The sequence below is a fragment of the Macrobrachium nipponense genome, chromosome 22 (assembly GCF_015104395.2).
Source record: "Macrobrachium nipponense isolate FS-2020 chromosome 22, ASM1510439v2, whole genome shotgun sequence".
NCBI lineage: Eukaryota > Metazoa > Arthropoda > Malacostraca > Decapoda > Palaemonidae > Macrobrachium > Macrobrachium nipponense.
This window is the reverse complement of record NC_087213.1, coordinates 11,662,779-11,676,913: the sequence shown is the minus strand read 5'-3', so window position 1 is coordinate 11,676,913 and position 14,135 is coordinate 11,662,779. Positions and strand designations below refer to the sequence as shown.

Here is a 14,135-nt window from a genome sequence, read left to right as displayed (position 1 = left end):
ATTATAAAGATTTTGTGTCCGTATGGCACCTTATTTTAGATTTCGGGCAGTCTTATGGCACTAATTAAGCAATTCGTGCCTAAGGTTTCTGGCAAAATCATTAGATTGGAAATGTGACGAACAAATTCGTGCAGTTTTGGCATTGATACCATCACTTCTTTTGCATATATCCTCTACTTCTTGCATAGTTCTGCATCTTTTGGGGAACTGTAAAATCTAATTTTTTCACTTCCATCGGTTATATTGGTCTTATAAGAATGCAGAATGAAAGAGTAAATAAAATATGTGGCAAATGAAAACATAAACATCTGTGAAAAAACGCGGGATATTTCTCGCCTATGTGTTGCCTGGCTGAACTCTCCAAGTCTCCAGGTGACGTCATGCGCAGGAGCGTAGAAAACGGGACCTCTAGGTAACTCACCTGATCTTATTCCATCTTGGGTGGTAGTCCAAGAACAAACCGACCACGCCACTGAGGCACTTAAACTACTGGTTTGTCCGTGAAAATATCCATTAATTTACTTGAGAAAACATTACGCCCAGTTGAATTACGATACCGATTTGCTAATTATCAATGGGATCAAGTAATTTTTATCTTTTATTTTTACTAAATTTGGGCTATTCAAACCTCCTAAGTTCAATTTACGTGTAATCAATTAGTTTTTTGTTTATTTAGAAATAATATATTTGTACTAAACCTGTGAAGACGAATGGGTGTCATTCGTCATAAAAATTGCTTTCATTGTTGATTTTTTCCATGTTTTCAATATGATGCATATAAATTGTATTCCTTTCATGGCAATTATGTGCATGCTAATGCTTTACAAATGCTTCCTCCTCTTGCATATTGCAGTACATATGTACGTTTTTAAAAGATAATCAACAATGGAGATTGCATAATTTTCCCATTGTTTCTCGAGTCCTATAAAAGTTAGCGGAAAAAAAATAAAGACAAAATTCGCGTACAGTCAACAACTTTATTACAAAAATAAATAACATTATTTACGGACAATTTTAGACATTGCATGACTAGGTATATAAAAGCATAAATAAGGGAAGCAGTTCAGTCAACGATAAAACGGAACCACCGCGCAGGCGTTTGGCACAAGACGGTAGAAGTTTCTGACTTCATTGTAGCTGATTGGCTATCGGTAGACTGACAAAATATTCATTCTTAGGAACAATCGTGCCAATACCCTGGTTCTATACAAGCTCGCGTTTTCTATAAAAAAAAATCACAACAGAAACAAAATATGTTCACTTTTTAATATCCATTATTGTATATATATTTCTTTTATTTACAAGATACAACTTTGGTACGTGAAACACTCACAGGTATGGTGTCATATATACAGCTCCTTACTCAGTAAGGTATGAAATGGCATGAAATACCGCACTCCATTTCTTCTAACGTCACGAAATGAGCGTCGTACTTCACTCTTCAATGCGTGTTACTCCTCTGAGGATTAACAGCCACCTTCTGATTAGCCTGGAGAGAGGTGAAAGTGAGGAAGCCTTCGCGATGGTCTATGGGCGTCACCTGCGTGTACACGTCGTAGGTGTGTTCAGAAGTGTCATCACAGGGTTTCTTGTACTGCTGTGATCCGCTTCCACTGACATTGTCGTACTGTGACGCAGCTGTGTACAGGACTGACCCCAGCTTTGTGCCAAGGTCAAGGTTATGCGGAGGCGGGCAAGCTGGTGGAGGGGGAATGAAGGCTGACCAGTTGACCTGTACCCCAGAGTCATCACTGTGGTGCCTCGTCCAAGGCACCGCATGGGTCAGGCGCGGCGAATCTGGCGCCAGCAAAGTCGTTGTAGCATAAGGTTCTGTGGCTTCGTTCGCCCTCTGCTCCCTAGGTTCTGCATATTCATTCTTCGCGTCATTCTGTATGAGACGCGTGGACGAAAGGCTGGACTCCTTGTCGCTGTCCTGAGGGTGCCATAACTTCTGCTCACTGTACATGTTGACTGAATGGTGGGCTGGATAGATGGATGGATCCTGATAGAGCGCAGGAGCATTTGGTGGGTTTGAGGGAGGCGCCTTGTGGCGCAGCCTCTGGACATAGAACAACGTTGCTACGAAGAAAATTATAATTAAAGGAACTAATAAATACACAAGCCACGCTGGTTGGGGTGGGGCGTACAGGACGGAGCTGCCGTCAGCATCCGCATCAGATGCGTCGTGGTGGCTCTGAGCATCTCCCATCCCAGCATCCATCAGGACAGGGGCACTGAAGGGTCCGGCGCCAGCACTCGTAAGGGCCGCCACGCGCATTGTGTAGAGTCGCCCGTGAATTAACCCGCGTGCCTCCAGCCATGGGCTCTGGACAATTTCTGTTGTTTGTGTGCCGTTGTGTGTTAAGGTGACTTGGTATCCAGTCACTTTTCCTCGAGCTTCAGTGGCACTCAAGGGGGACCATGTGATGAGAGTAGAGCCATCTTCGTGTGCTGTCACTCGAACATCCTGAGGAGCTGCAACTGGCACTGCAGATTGAAATAAAAGAAAAGCTGGATCATAAAGCTTTAGCTTTTACCTTAAATTCATGTTAGTATTTTATAAAAAAAAAAAAAAAAAATAGCACGAATGTCTTCTGTTCACCATTTACCATTCTTGGACAAAATTGAAACCAAGTTTGCTTGAGGAGCATAACATTTAATCAGAAAATTATTTAATGCCAAATATGTTCTTGAGATACCAATTAAATTATTTCAACAGAAAGCATCTCGGATCAATAAGTACTAAAGTGCCAAAAAAAATCATGTGTGTGGCTAAAATTGTCAAATGTATTCGTATAACATTCATAAATGCTTCAAGAAATTATTAACTTCATAAAAGTATCGGAGATCAATTCAGCAGTTTTACCAATAGAAATTATCTTCAGTTAATGAAATCAATTTACCATTGCATAAGGACTGGTATTTCCAGTTTTACTGACTCATTCTCTTTTACTAATTTGATATATTGCAGATTTTGGTGGTTACTACATTTCTAAATGAATATTTAAAAAAAAATTCACATTTTACCCATCAACATTCTGTGACACTGGATGCCTGGCACAAGGGTGTATGCCATTAGCCATTTAACATTATATATGAAAATATTGAAAACTTTATCCCACGAAACAATAACATCTGGATGCTAATTATAGTTAAATCTATTATGATTATTTCCAGTGTCGTAAGGACAGGAACTCAGTTTCATATATTCAGGAACTATTGATTTATTACAGCTGAGAAGTATCAAGAAGACTATGTATCAGTATGATGGGAGGAAACGAAACAATGGAAAGTGTCAAAAACAAGTGAGAAAAATTATTTTTAGATGAATTTGCAGGAATTCAGATATCAAGCATTTTCATTTTTACCTAACACTGATTGTATAGGTCTCACAACCATAAAAAACCTATTTTATCTATTTCGTTTCAATGGAAGATTATTTCTTTAACTTTCGAAAAAAAAGGAAGCAATTAACAAAAAAATCAAGCACAGTTCAAATACTAACCATCCTCTGGCGTGATGAGAGAATAAGAGTTGGACGGGGTCCCCTCGACGCTTTGCCAGAATGGAACAATGAAGAATGTATACTGTGTATTAGGCTGCAGGTCCCTCAACAGGTGAGATGATGATGAAGATCCTAGAACTGTGGTCATCTGCGGTTTTCCTTCTGAAGATACAGCATAAACTAAAACTCCCTCAACAAATTCTGTAGTTGCTAAGAACTTCCAAGAGAGTTTGACACTGTCAGGACCAGTCACGCCTGCATCAGAAAGTGTGACTAAGGGACGGTATAGTTTCCTGCGTGCCTGGCGCAGTTGTTCAATTGTTAAGTTTGGATCAGGCGAGGCGCGAGTCAGAACTGGATCAGACCAAGGACTTGGAAATGATGCTCCTTTGCCGTTAACTGCTCGAACTAAAAAAGTATAAACCTGACCTGGGGTCAGATCTGATATCTGACAAGATTCTTGTGACATAACTGTATCTGCTACCCGCCATTCATCCCAACCTTCTCTCCAGTACTCGACTGTGTACCACTCTCCAGATTTGCTGCTTACCTGTGAGTTTGGCAACCAAGTTAAGTGAACCGCACTCTCATTTACTGCAAGAATTCTAGGTTTTGAAGGTGGTGCTGGTAGCCGACTCTGCTGCGTCTCTTTTGCCTCTTCTTTCACTCGCAGAATTGCCTCTTGCTCCACCTTTCCAGTACTAGCACTGATCTTACAAGTATATATGCCAGCATCATCAGCCCTGATATCTTTTATAATGAGTGCTCCATTATCAGGAAGAGTAAACCTTGGATCATCCATGGCTCCCTTATTCAGCTGACGGGCTGGAAGATGCGCAGCAGGTCTGTACCACCAAGATACTGTAGGTGTTGCTGCCTCGCTCACAACTTCACAAAGAAAAGATGCAATGCTTCCAGGAGCTAATACCAAATCTTGGGGACCAACGCCAATGACTGGAGGGGGATAGGCTTCAGCAATAATCAGCTCTGCTTGTGCACTTATTGCTCCACCACTGCTAACACCCCAGCATGAATACGTGCCACTGTCGTGCATAGAAGCCTCTTTAACAGTCAGCGTTTGACCATCCTGGGATATTGAGGCTCTGCCCAATGTCTGTGATTTCATGAGTAAATTAGTCCTGTCAAGGGTTGGAAGTCGCCACAATAACAGTGGTTTTGGATCTCCTTCCACTTGGCATGAAAGCTGAGCTTCTTTACCTGATAACGCTTGAGTATTTTGAGGTCGCTGAGTGAATTGGGGAGCATTAACAACCTTCAGTATTGCTATAGATGTAGAAGTCCCTGCCTCATTTTCTGCTTCACAAACATAAGTACCTGAATCTGCAGTTGCAACATTTTGGAGAATCAACTTATTGTCCTCCACTGTTGCCCTTCCGAGAGGAATTTTGCCATCAAGTCTTCTCCAAGTAATGTCTGGCACAGGGGACCCATTGGCTCTGCACACTAACTCAACCTTGGTACCTGCCCCAGATGTCATGTTGGCAGGACGTCTCTCAAACCAGGGTGGGACTGAAAGTAAAAAATATCCATTATGAATCAAAAGTGATTTGCGAATGCTAGGTATATTATCTATATTCATAATTACACACTATTCATATACTGTATATATCAATGTAATACTGTATATATCAATATATGAACAAAAAGAAAGGAAAAAAGAAAGATAAGATTTGGGCCCCCCCACTCTCTCTCTCTCTCTCTCTCTCTCTCTCTCTTACCCATAACAGTTAAAGTAGAAGGTGTCGACTGTCTTGTTCCAGCGTCATTCTGGGCACGACACACGTACTTCCCGGCATCTTGCCGTGCTGTCTTAGAGATGATTAAATCGCCAATTGCAGTCACAGTGATCCTGCTCGAATTTGTGACCTCCTGACCTTCCATCAACCAGGAAATTTCGGGTGGGGGTGTTCCTTTCGGAGGCCTACACGCCAGCGTGAGCCGGTCTCCAACTTTCGCCCTGACTTGGGGCTCCGGCTGCGACAGGAAGTCGCTGGAGAGCGACGCGATGGTGAGGGTGGCGTTGTTCGACCTCGTGGAGCCGTACTGGTTGGAGGCGACGCACCAGTAGGTGCCGGCGTCGTTCTGCCGTTTCCCCGACGACACCCGCAAGAAGAAGAGCTTCCCCACTTCCAGCAGGACCCGATGGGCTGAGGGGTTGACCTTCTCGCCGTCGTGGAACCAGGTTATCTGAGAGGCTCCAGAGGCCGAGCATTTCAGAGTGTGAGGGTTGTTGCGAGTAACGACGGCATCGCTCGGGTGCTCTTTGATCACAGGGAGGGTTTCTGCAATGGAAGGAAAGCAAATACTGAAAAACAGATGGGATAAAACTTCAGGTTGTAAATGTAATTGTTGACAGAGAAATTCAATAACTTCATCAGTCAAAAAAGAAGGTTTGCAGTCATGAACAGCCTTATTTTAAAGGTATTGCAAAAATATAGACTGGCAAGAACTGTGCTATAAAATTGCATTGTATATCTATATCTACCTACCTATATATATGTATATATATATAATATATATATATATATATATATATATATATATATATATTAACTTTTCTGTTTTACAAACAGTCTACGGCTAATGAGCTCGATGTTTAACAATGATAATTCTTCAAAAGGAAGAAAATGTAGATTAAAACGCAGTACTTGTACGTTTGATGGCTGTGTGTAATCAACTAAAATATTAGAATTACTACTGTTACTAGAAGAAACAGGTCCAATAATAATAATAATAAAATAATAATAATAATAATAATAATAATAATAATAATAATAATAATAATAATAATAATAATAATAATAATAATAAGAGAATAAAAAAATTAACATTAGTGTGAACTTGCATGAGTTCCTAAGAGAACGAATTGAAATGACCATAGCAACTGAAGAAAGATCAAATAAAAAAAGAACAAAATATAACATATAAACTAAAATGCCTTCACAAAGAAAACTTCAAGCAACAGCTACACACACAGAGGACAGAAAAAAACAACGTAATCTCAAAATTTTAAGCAAGTCCGTAACTTCAGGGGAGGTTAGCTACACTTTTAACTAAATCCATATAATGATTAATCGATTTTGATACAGCTCGAGGTGATATACTATGTTGTCCAGAGCCTCCATCAGCTCAGGAGTAATAAATACACTATCAAGATTGATCCCAATTGGCAAAGCGTTCGATCATGAGCTTGATTGACTTGTCCTGATATTTTCTAGGCACAGAATTATTGGCTGTATAAAGTAAGAGACCGTTGGCATGAGGAGTTTCTTCTCACAGTGAGAGAGAGAGAGAGCATGGGTGCCTACACGTTAGGGCAAGTGGGGACACTTGCACCCCTGTAAGCCTGGAAAAATAATTATATGTATATATCTATATATATATATATATATATATATATATATATATATATATATATATATATATTAATTGTTTTATTCATTAAAGAAATGCAGGCACTGATACTGTTTTCAGAATTAACCTGGTAGTTCAAAGGGCCAAAAGTGTCTGTCTGCTTGATACCGGAAACTATCCATGTACTATGTATTAAGATTAGCCCTCTCTTGGAAAATATGTTGCAGGCGCCCATGAGAGAGAGAGAGAGAGAGAGAGAGAGAGAGAGAGAGAGACGAGAGGAGAAGAGAGAGAGAGAGAGATGCAGGCACAACGAAGAGAACCGGCGCTTTATATTTTTCCTCGTATTAAGCAGCTCTCATAAATCCATAAAAAAGACCAACAGAGAGAGAGAGAGAGAGAGAGAGAGAGAGAGAGAGAGAGAGAGAGAGAGAGAGAGAGAGAGGATAAAATAGTTACTACTACTATATAACCCGTAGTTCATCAGTGGATCTTATTAAAAAATAAATTAGCAAATTGATAAATAAATAGAAAAAAATGTTAGTACACGAGGTAAATCAAGGAAGCAAAATCTTGCATGAGAGAGAGAGAGAGAGAGAGAGAGAGAGAGAGAGAGAGAGAGAGTTGAGGGGGGAAAGGGGAAGCGATGGTTCGTTCCGAAACTTACTTGGAAATGCAAGATTTGTTAAACGTACAATGCAAGTATCGAATACCACTCAATCATGAAGTGATAAAGGTTCTTTGTCGGCTCAGTTAATATTCTTCAAGGAAAAAAGATCTTGACATTCCTGCTGAGGACGATGATGTCAGAGATGTGTCCTGGAGTCTTTTATTTAAAGATTTTATGCCTTTTTTTCATTATACAGGAATGCCGGTGCTTCATGTCTGCTTGGATGGCTAAAATTCCAACGGAACTCCATTGTGATTTCAGCAAATCTCTCTCTCTCTCTCTCTCTCTCTCTCTCTCTTCTCTCTCTTTGGGTCATCGTAACGGTAGCATTCTAAACTCAGGGATGACATAACCTGGGTTCGATCCCAGTTAAGAAAGAAAGATTTCCGCGCTTCACCCTACACAGTGTGTCTCTGTTAGCCAAAAATGTTAATTAATTATATGGTGATCACTTGACTACAGGGTGTCAGAGACTTGGTAGAGATATATGCATAAATATCTGAAATATATGAGGACCTCTACGACGTAATCCTTCGCTGCCTCTCTTCTCTCTCTCTCTCTCTCTCTCTCTCTCCTCTCTCTACACACCAAGAGGCATATTCCCGAACCGTAACCCAGTACTAGGGCCTTCGAAAATCATCTCATTGTTTTCCACACTCAAATTACAGACGCTATTCTTAGAACTAACTAAACTTAACCCACCCTAACATAGGGGTTTAGCAAAGAAACCGGACCTGGTGCAATACTAGTATACTTCTAGGGAATTTCCGCCGGGAGAACTTTTTCATACTACTATTCTTCTTAAATGCCACAGTAACTCTTTAAAACTTTTAAGGAGATGAGGAATTACCTTGAAATTATTACTATGCAGTAGAACAAACATATTTTTCCGTTTAGTGTAACTGTTATAAAGTCTTTTTAGAACGTTCTTGATACATTGCATAATGCAACATCAGAATTCCTTACGAGTCAGGGTACTTAAGTAATTTTCTTTCCCTCTACGTCCTATAGCTGTGAAGTTAGTATTTTCCTTTAACTCTCATTTTCTCTATTGCCGGTATAACAGCGTTTGACAGACCTCATATTCCGTTCATTAATTTATTAGTTTTCCTTCCCTTAAGCTCTAAATTATGATAAAAAAAAATAAACCATCCGATTCCTACACTTGTCCCCGAAAAACATATAAAATCACTTGGCCTTCATGAAGACGAATCGCCGGTTGCACTAGACAGCTATGGATTGTTGCAAATTTCAATAACCCTCGTTTTCATTTCTGCAACAAAGGTTGTTAATCTACAAGTGCTGCTCTATTCTTACGCCAGTATAAAATCAATATCTTAGTTTAACCAGACCACTGAGCTGATGAACAGCTCTCCTAGGGTTGGCCCGAAGGATTAGATATTTTTACGTGGCCAGGAACCAATACCTAGCAAAGGGACCTACAGCTTCTTGTGGGATCCGAACCACATTATATCGAAAATTAATTTCTAACCAGCAGAAACAAATTCCTCTGATTCCACGTTGGCAGAGCGGAGAATCGAACTCGGGACTACCGAATCGGTAGGCGAGTGCGTAAACCACTCGTCCAACGAGGAACTTTAGGCCAGTATAAAACCTTGAAATGTAAAATCGCTCAAGACTGAAAAGAACTTTGCGAAACTTCAAATTAATAACCATTATGAAAATTCAAAATGGCTACCAATTTCCCACCCGATGAAATACATAATTCCGATCGTTAACGTTAATGATGTGGTGGCAGCCACAACATCATTATTGCATGCGCAAGCAAACATTACCGACCCCATAATCAGCAATCAAGATCATCCGGGAATTTCGCTGACTTTGATTTTGTTATCACAGCTGTGCTTCGTTGGTAGAAAAACAAAAAAAAAAGGAAAAAAAAATCCACTGCAACTGGAAATGCAAGACGGGGCACAATATTCACCCCTCCACTTAAATGACAAGCAAAGATGCAGCGAGGAGATAAGCAAACTAAATCGCAGATGCATTCGCAAAAGGATAAAAGAAAATGTTGAAGAAATGAAGCACACGAATATTCCGACAGCGCTATTTAGAGGTGGATTACATCTTTTAGGGTATTATTATGATATATAAACCTGAGAGATACGTAAGCTTAAATGGACGTACGCATTAATATTGTAGTTTATAAAGACTCATTTGATTCCCCTGTTCATGAGTGCATGTAAATCTATTTACATACACACATATAAATAAATTTACTGTAAATTCATTTAATGCAGTTTTAAACTACATTAAAATAGATTGACAGTACGTAATTCTATTTTCCTAATATAGTTTTCATGAAGTCAAAAAGGTCAGCCATATTCACATAAAGTCTCTCTCTCTCTCTCTAAAAAAAAAAAAAATATATATACACATATATATATATATATATATATATACAAACTGTATATATATATATATATATACACTATATATATATGTATATATATACATATATATATATATATATATATATATATATATATATATATATATATATATATATGCAATATATGTATATATATAAATATATTGTGGTGAATCATGGACGAACCCTATGTGCAGAGAGAACTGTGGCTACATTTGTCGTTCCATGCACACTCCTCAGAGGGCTCATCAGTATCCAGTCGAATCCCATCACCAGCAGTCCGGGAATCCTCGATATCAAGACGTTTCTTTTCATTTCTAGTCATTCTCTCTCCTCTTTTCCTACCGAATGGTTGGAGTTTCAGTGGTTATAGTTTTAATGTCCTTTTTTTTTGCTTTTAACTTTGAAGTATTTTGTTTTTATTATTTAAATAAATGCTTGTTTTACTTTAACAGACTGATGATGCACAAAGCTCCTGTGCGAAACGTTGCTTAGCGAATAAATCCTGTCTATCTCAATCATGTGTCTGGTTTCCTGAAGTATTGTATATATATATATATATATATATATATATATATATATATATATATATATATATATATATATATATATATATATATATATATATATATATATATATATATATATATATATATATATATATATATATATATATATATATATACACGTATACTTTGTGTGTGCACATGGATAAATACAAACAAGGGTCTCAATTAGTATCTGCCTGGCCGGCCCTCTCGAGTGGTGTGTGCCTGCCCATCTCCCTTTTTTAGCAACCCCTTGCGAAACTGACCGGCTACACGCTTCCCCCCACCCCCCCCACCCCCCCCACCCCCCCCCTCCCCCACCCACCCCCCACCAACGGAACAAGCATTTCTCGACGCACTCCATCAAATGAAAAAGATGCTTAACATAACATTCATAATCAGCCGCCATTCGTCTCATGAAAGACACTTCAGTTCGACTCGTTCCTTTTTTGTTCCTTCTTTTTTTAATGTCTTGTATATCACCCTTTTTCTTTGCGATCGGCTTTAATGAACGTGATTTATAAAGGGTGAGAAAGAAAAAGTCTCATTGCCACCGCTGGGTGATGCTTTCTTGGGATACTTTTTTCTCTGTGGAGCTTTCGTGTGTGTGTGTGTGTGTGTGTGTGTGTGTGTGTGTGTGTGTGCTTGTTTTCACTCTGTTTACATTATTTTTTTTTTATTTTCTATTTTTTTTAGTCAAGAGGTGCACTGCATAGTATTTAGTTTTTTCCTCATTCACAGTCACACGTAGAGAGAGAGAGAGAGAGAGAGAGAGAGAGAGAGAGAGAGAGAGAGAGAGAGAGATTATGCGATAAGTAACTGATGAATGATTTCATCTTAAGAGAGAGAGGAGAGAGAGAGAGAATACGTTAAGTAACGATGAAATGATTTCATCCTAATTAGAGAGAGAACGAAGAGGAGAGAGACGAGAAGAGAAGACGAGAGAGAGAGAGAGAAGCATTATAACGATAAGTAACTGAATGGAATAATTTCATCCTTCGAGAGAGAGAAGAGGAAGAGAGAGACGAGGACGGAGAGACGAAAAGAATGAAGAAGACGAGGGAGAGAGAGAGAGAAGCGAATTAATTTACCGATTAACGTAACTGATGAAATAATTTCACTTGAGAGAGCGAGGAAGAGAGAGGAGACGAGATGAGAATCGCAGAGCGAGAAGACGAGACGAGATTATACGATAAGTAACTGATGAATAATTTCATCTTGAGAGAGAGAGAGAGAGAGAGAGAGAGAGAGAGAGAGAGATACCTCGACGAGGTAATAACACCTCCAATTATGACATTATGATCTCGAACAATATGATGAAGGCCGGTTCAGATACAAAGAGGGCATCTATGAGGACAGAAGAAAACCAGCCATGAAAATTTAAATCATGAATAAATAATATAAACATACCACCAAACGGCGTGCAATATGTGATAAGAGGAAGAAAGCAACGAGAAGAGGGTAATGAATGGATAAAGACAGACAATACACATATACAAAAATACACACAACACTGTATTCACAATAGTGAGGGGCGCTTTAAAGATTTCATGTCTCATTGGATGCATTTCAAATTCATTTTCACCCATCCAGATTTGTCCGGGCGCGCGAACTTCCTTTAGCTCACGAGTCACGCTCTCTGCATCATCATCAAGAGACTGAGTCAACTAAGCCGCTTACGAATCACTTTCTCTGCATTATCGTCTTCATCATTATCACTTTCTCTGCATCATCATCATCATCATCTTCATCAAGAGATAGTGTCAGCTAAGCAGCTTACGAGTCACTTTCTCTGCATAATCATCATCGCTCTCATTATCACTTTCTCTGAATAATCATCATCTTCATCATTATCATTTTCTCTGCATCATCATCATCATCATCACTTTCTCTGCGTAATCATCACTGTCAAGAGATTATGGCAACTAAGCCGTTTACGAGTCACTTTCTCTGTACAATCATCATCATCATCATCATCACTCTCCCTGCATCATCATCACTTTATCTGCATAATCATCATCTTCATCATTTTCTCTCTATAATCATCATATTCATTATTATCACTTTCTCTGTCTCATCATCATCATTTTCTCTGCATCATCATCATCTTCATCATCACCACTTTCTCTGCGTAGTCATCACTGTCAATTGATCATGGCAAGTAAGCCGCTGACCGGTCACTCTCTCTGCATCATCCTTATCATCATCATCATCATGAGATAGTGTCACCCAAGAGCCTTGATCCCAGATCGTCTTTTCCAAACACCGATCCATCATGGAGTCGAATACAGCTGACCTGACTTCTGCCCACCCGACTCGATTTTCCCCCAGACATCTGGTTCTCGGTCGCTCTCTCTCTCTCCCCTGTCCCTGCCCCTAACCTCGGGAAAAAAAAAGTCAGACAACACTTCTCTCTCTCTCTCTCTCTCTCTCTCTCTCTTTCTCTCTCTATTTCCTATTATGAGGATAAATTAGAGCATAGAATACATGTTTACTAAACAAACAGCGCCTCTTGCCTTCAAAAATACGTCGGGGGTTACTTATCGCCAGGGTCCGCTCTCTCAAAACACGAACCGTACCGGATGCTTTGAAGAACTCCATCCCAACACCCAGCCCCAATTCCCCCATCCCCACAGGGACGAGCGATGACGGTATAAGGGTCTGGGAGGGGGGCAAGAATGGGTGGGGTGGTTTTGTGGAACCGGGGAAGGGTGGGGTGGGTTAGATCAAAGCAAGGGTGGCAAAGACATCGGCATGTGTGGTACAGTAACATCGAAAAGTATCGTGACGTCTATGGCCCATGTTGCGGGTAGAGATGGGTGGTACTGTAACGCAAGGGAAGCTCTTCTTCGGTTGTATGGACAGACGATGTAGAGGCGTTAATGAGCTCTTTGCATAAATAAGCGGCAGACCCTATTACTACTACATTCGCGAATGAGCGAGGCAGCTGCTGCTGGCTGGGCTCTATTATAAATTCTTCTTCCGTGTCGCTGCGTTTATCGCTCGAACCCGGTGCCATGATCTGAACGTCTCCCGCGCTGATTTACCTGTCTGTTCTTCTCCTTGGGTTGAATGCTTTACTGCTCAATAAGGTGAACGGCCGGTCTGTGAGTGCTCGCTGCTATAATCAAAGCTTCTTTACCTTGGCTATAATAAGGGTTAAATCGCGCACATTCTCCGACTTATTGTCATTGTTACTTTCATACGGTACCTCGTTTCCAATCTGTTCTACCTAAACCAATGGATTGAAATGAATATTTAAATGAAAATCAGAAACCAACTGATTGTAATGAATATCTATAAAAAAAAATCAGAAACCGACTGATTGAAATGAGTATTTAATGAAAATCATGAAAATCAGAAACCAACGGATTGAAATGAATATTTACATGAAAATCAGAAACCAGCTGATTGAAATGAATATTTAAATGAAAATCATGAAAATCAGAAACCAACAGATTAAAATTAATACTTATATGAAAATCAGAAACCAACGGACTGAAATGAATATCTATATGAAAATCAGGAACCAATGGACTGATATGAATATTTAAATGAAAATCAGACACCAACGGCTTGAAATGAATATTTATATGGAAATCAGAAACCAACGGACTGATATGAATATTTAAATGGAAATCAGAA

General features: G+C 39.5%; 1 protein-coding gene across 1 annotated transcript in view; it reads right to left on the bottom strand.

Annotated features, from left to right (window-relative positions):
* Positions 1-963: 963 nt before the first annotated feature.
* The window catches only part of LOC135198490 (roundabout homolog 3-like), a 32,586-nt gene continuing 19,414 nt past the window's right edge, over positions 964-14,135 (bottom strand). Inside the window, exons 2-4 of the mRNA XM_064226086.1 lie at positions 5,245-5,808; positions 3,506-5,035; positions 964-2,487 (exon numbers count right to left, since the gene is read on the bottom strand). Of these exons, the coding sequence (XP_064082156.1) occupies positions 1,442-2,487; positions 3,506-5,035; positions 5,245-5,808 (3,140 nt within the window). The 3' untranslated portion in view covers positions 964-1,441. The remainder of the gene's footprint in view (positions 2,488-3,505; positions 5,036-5,244; positions 5,809-14,135) is intronic.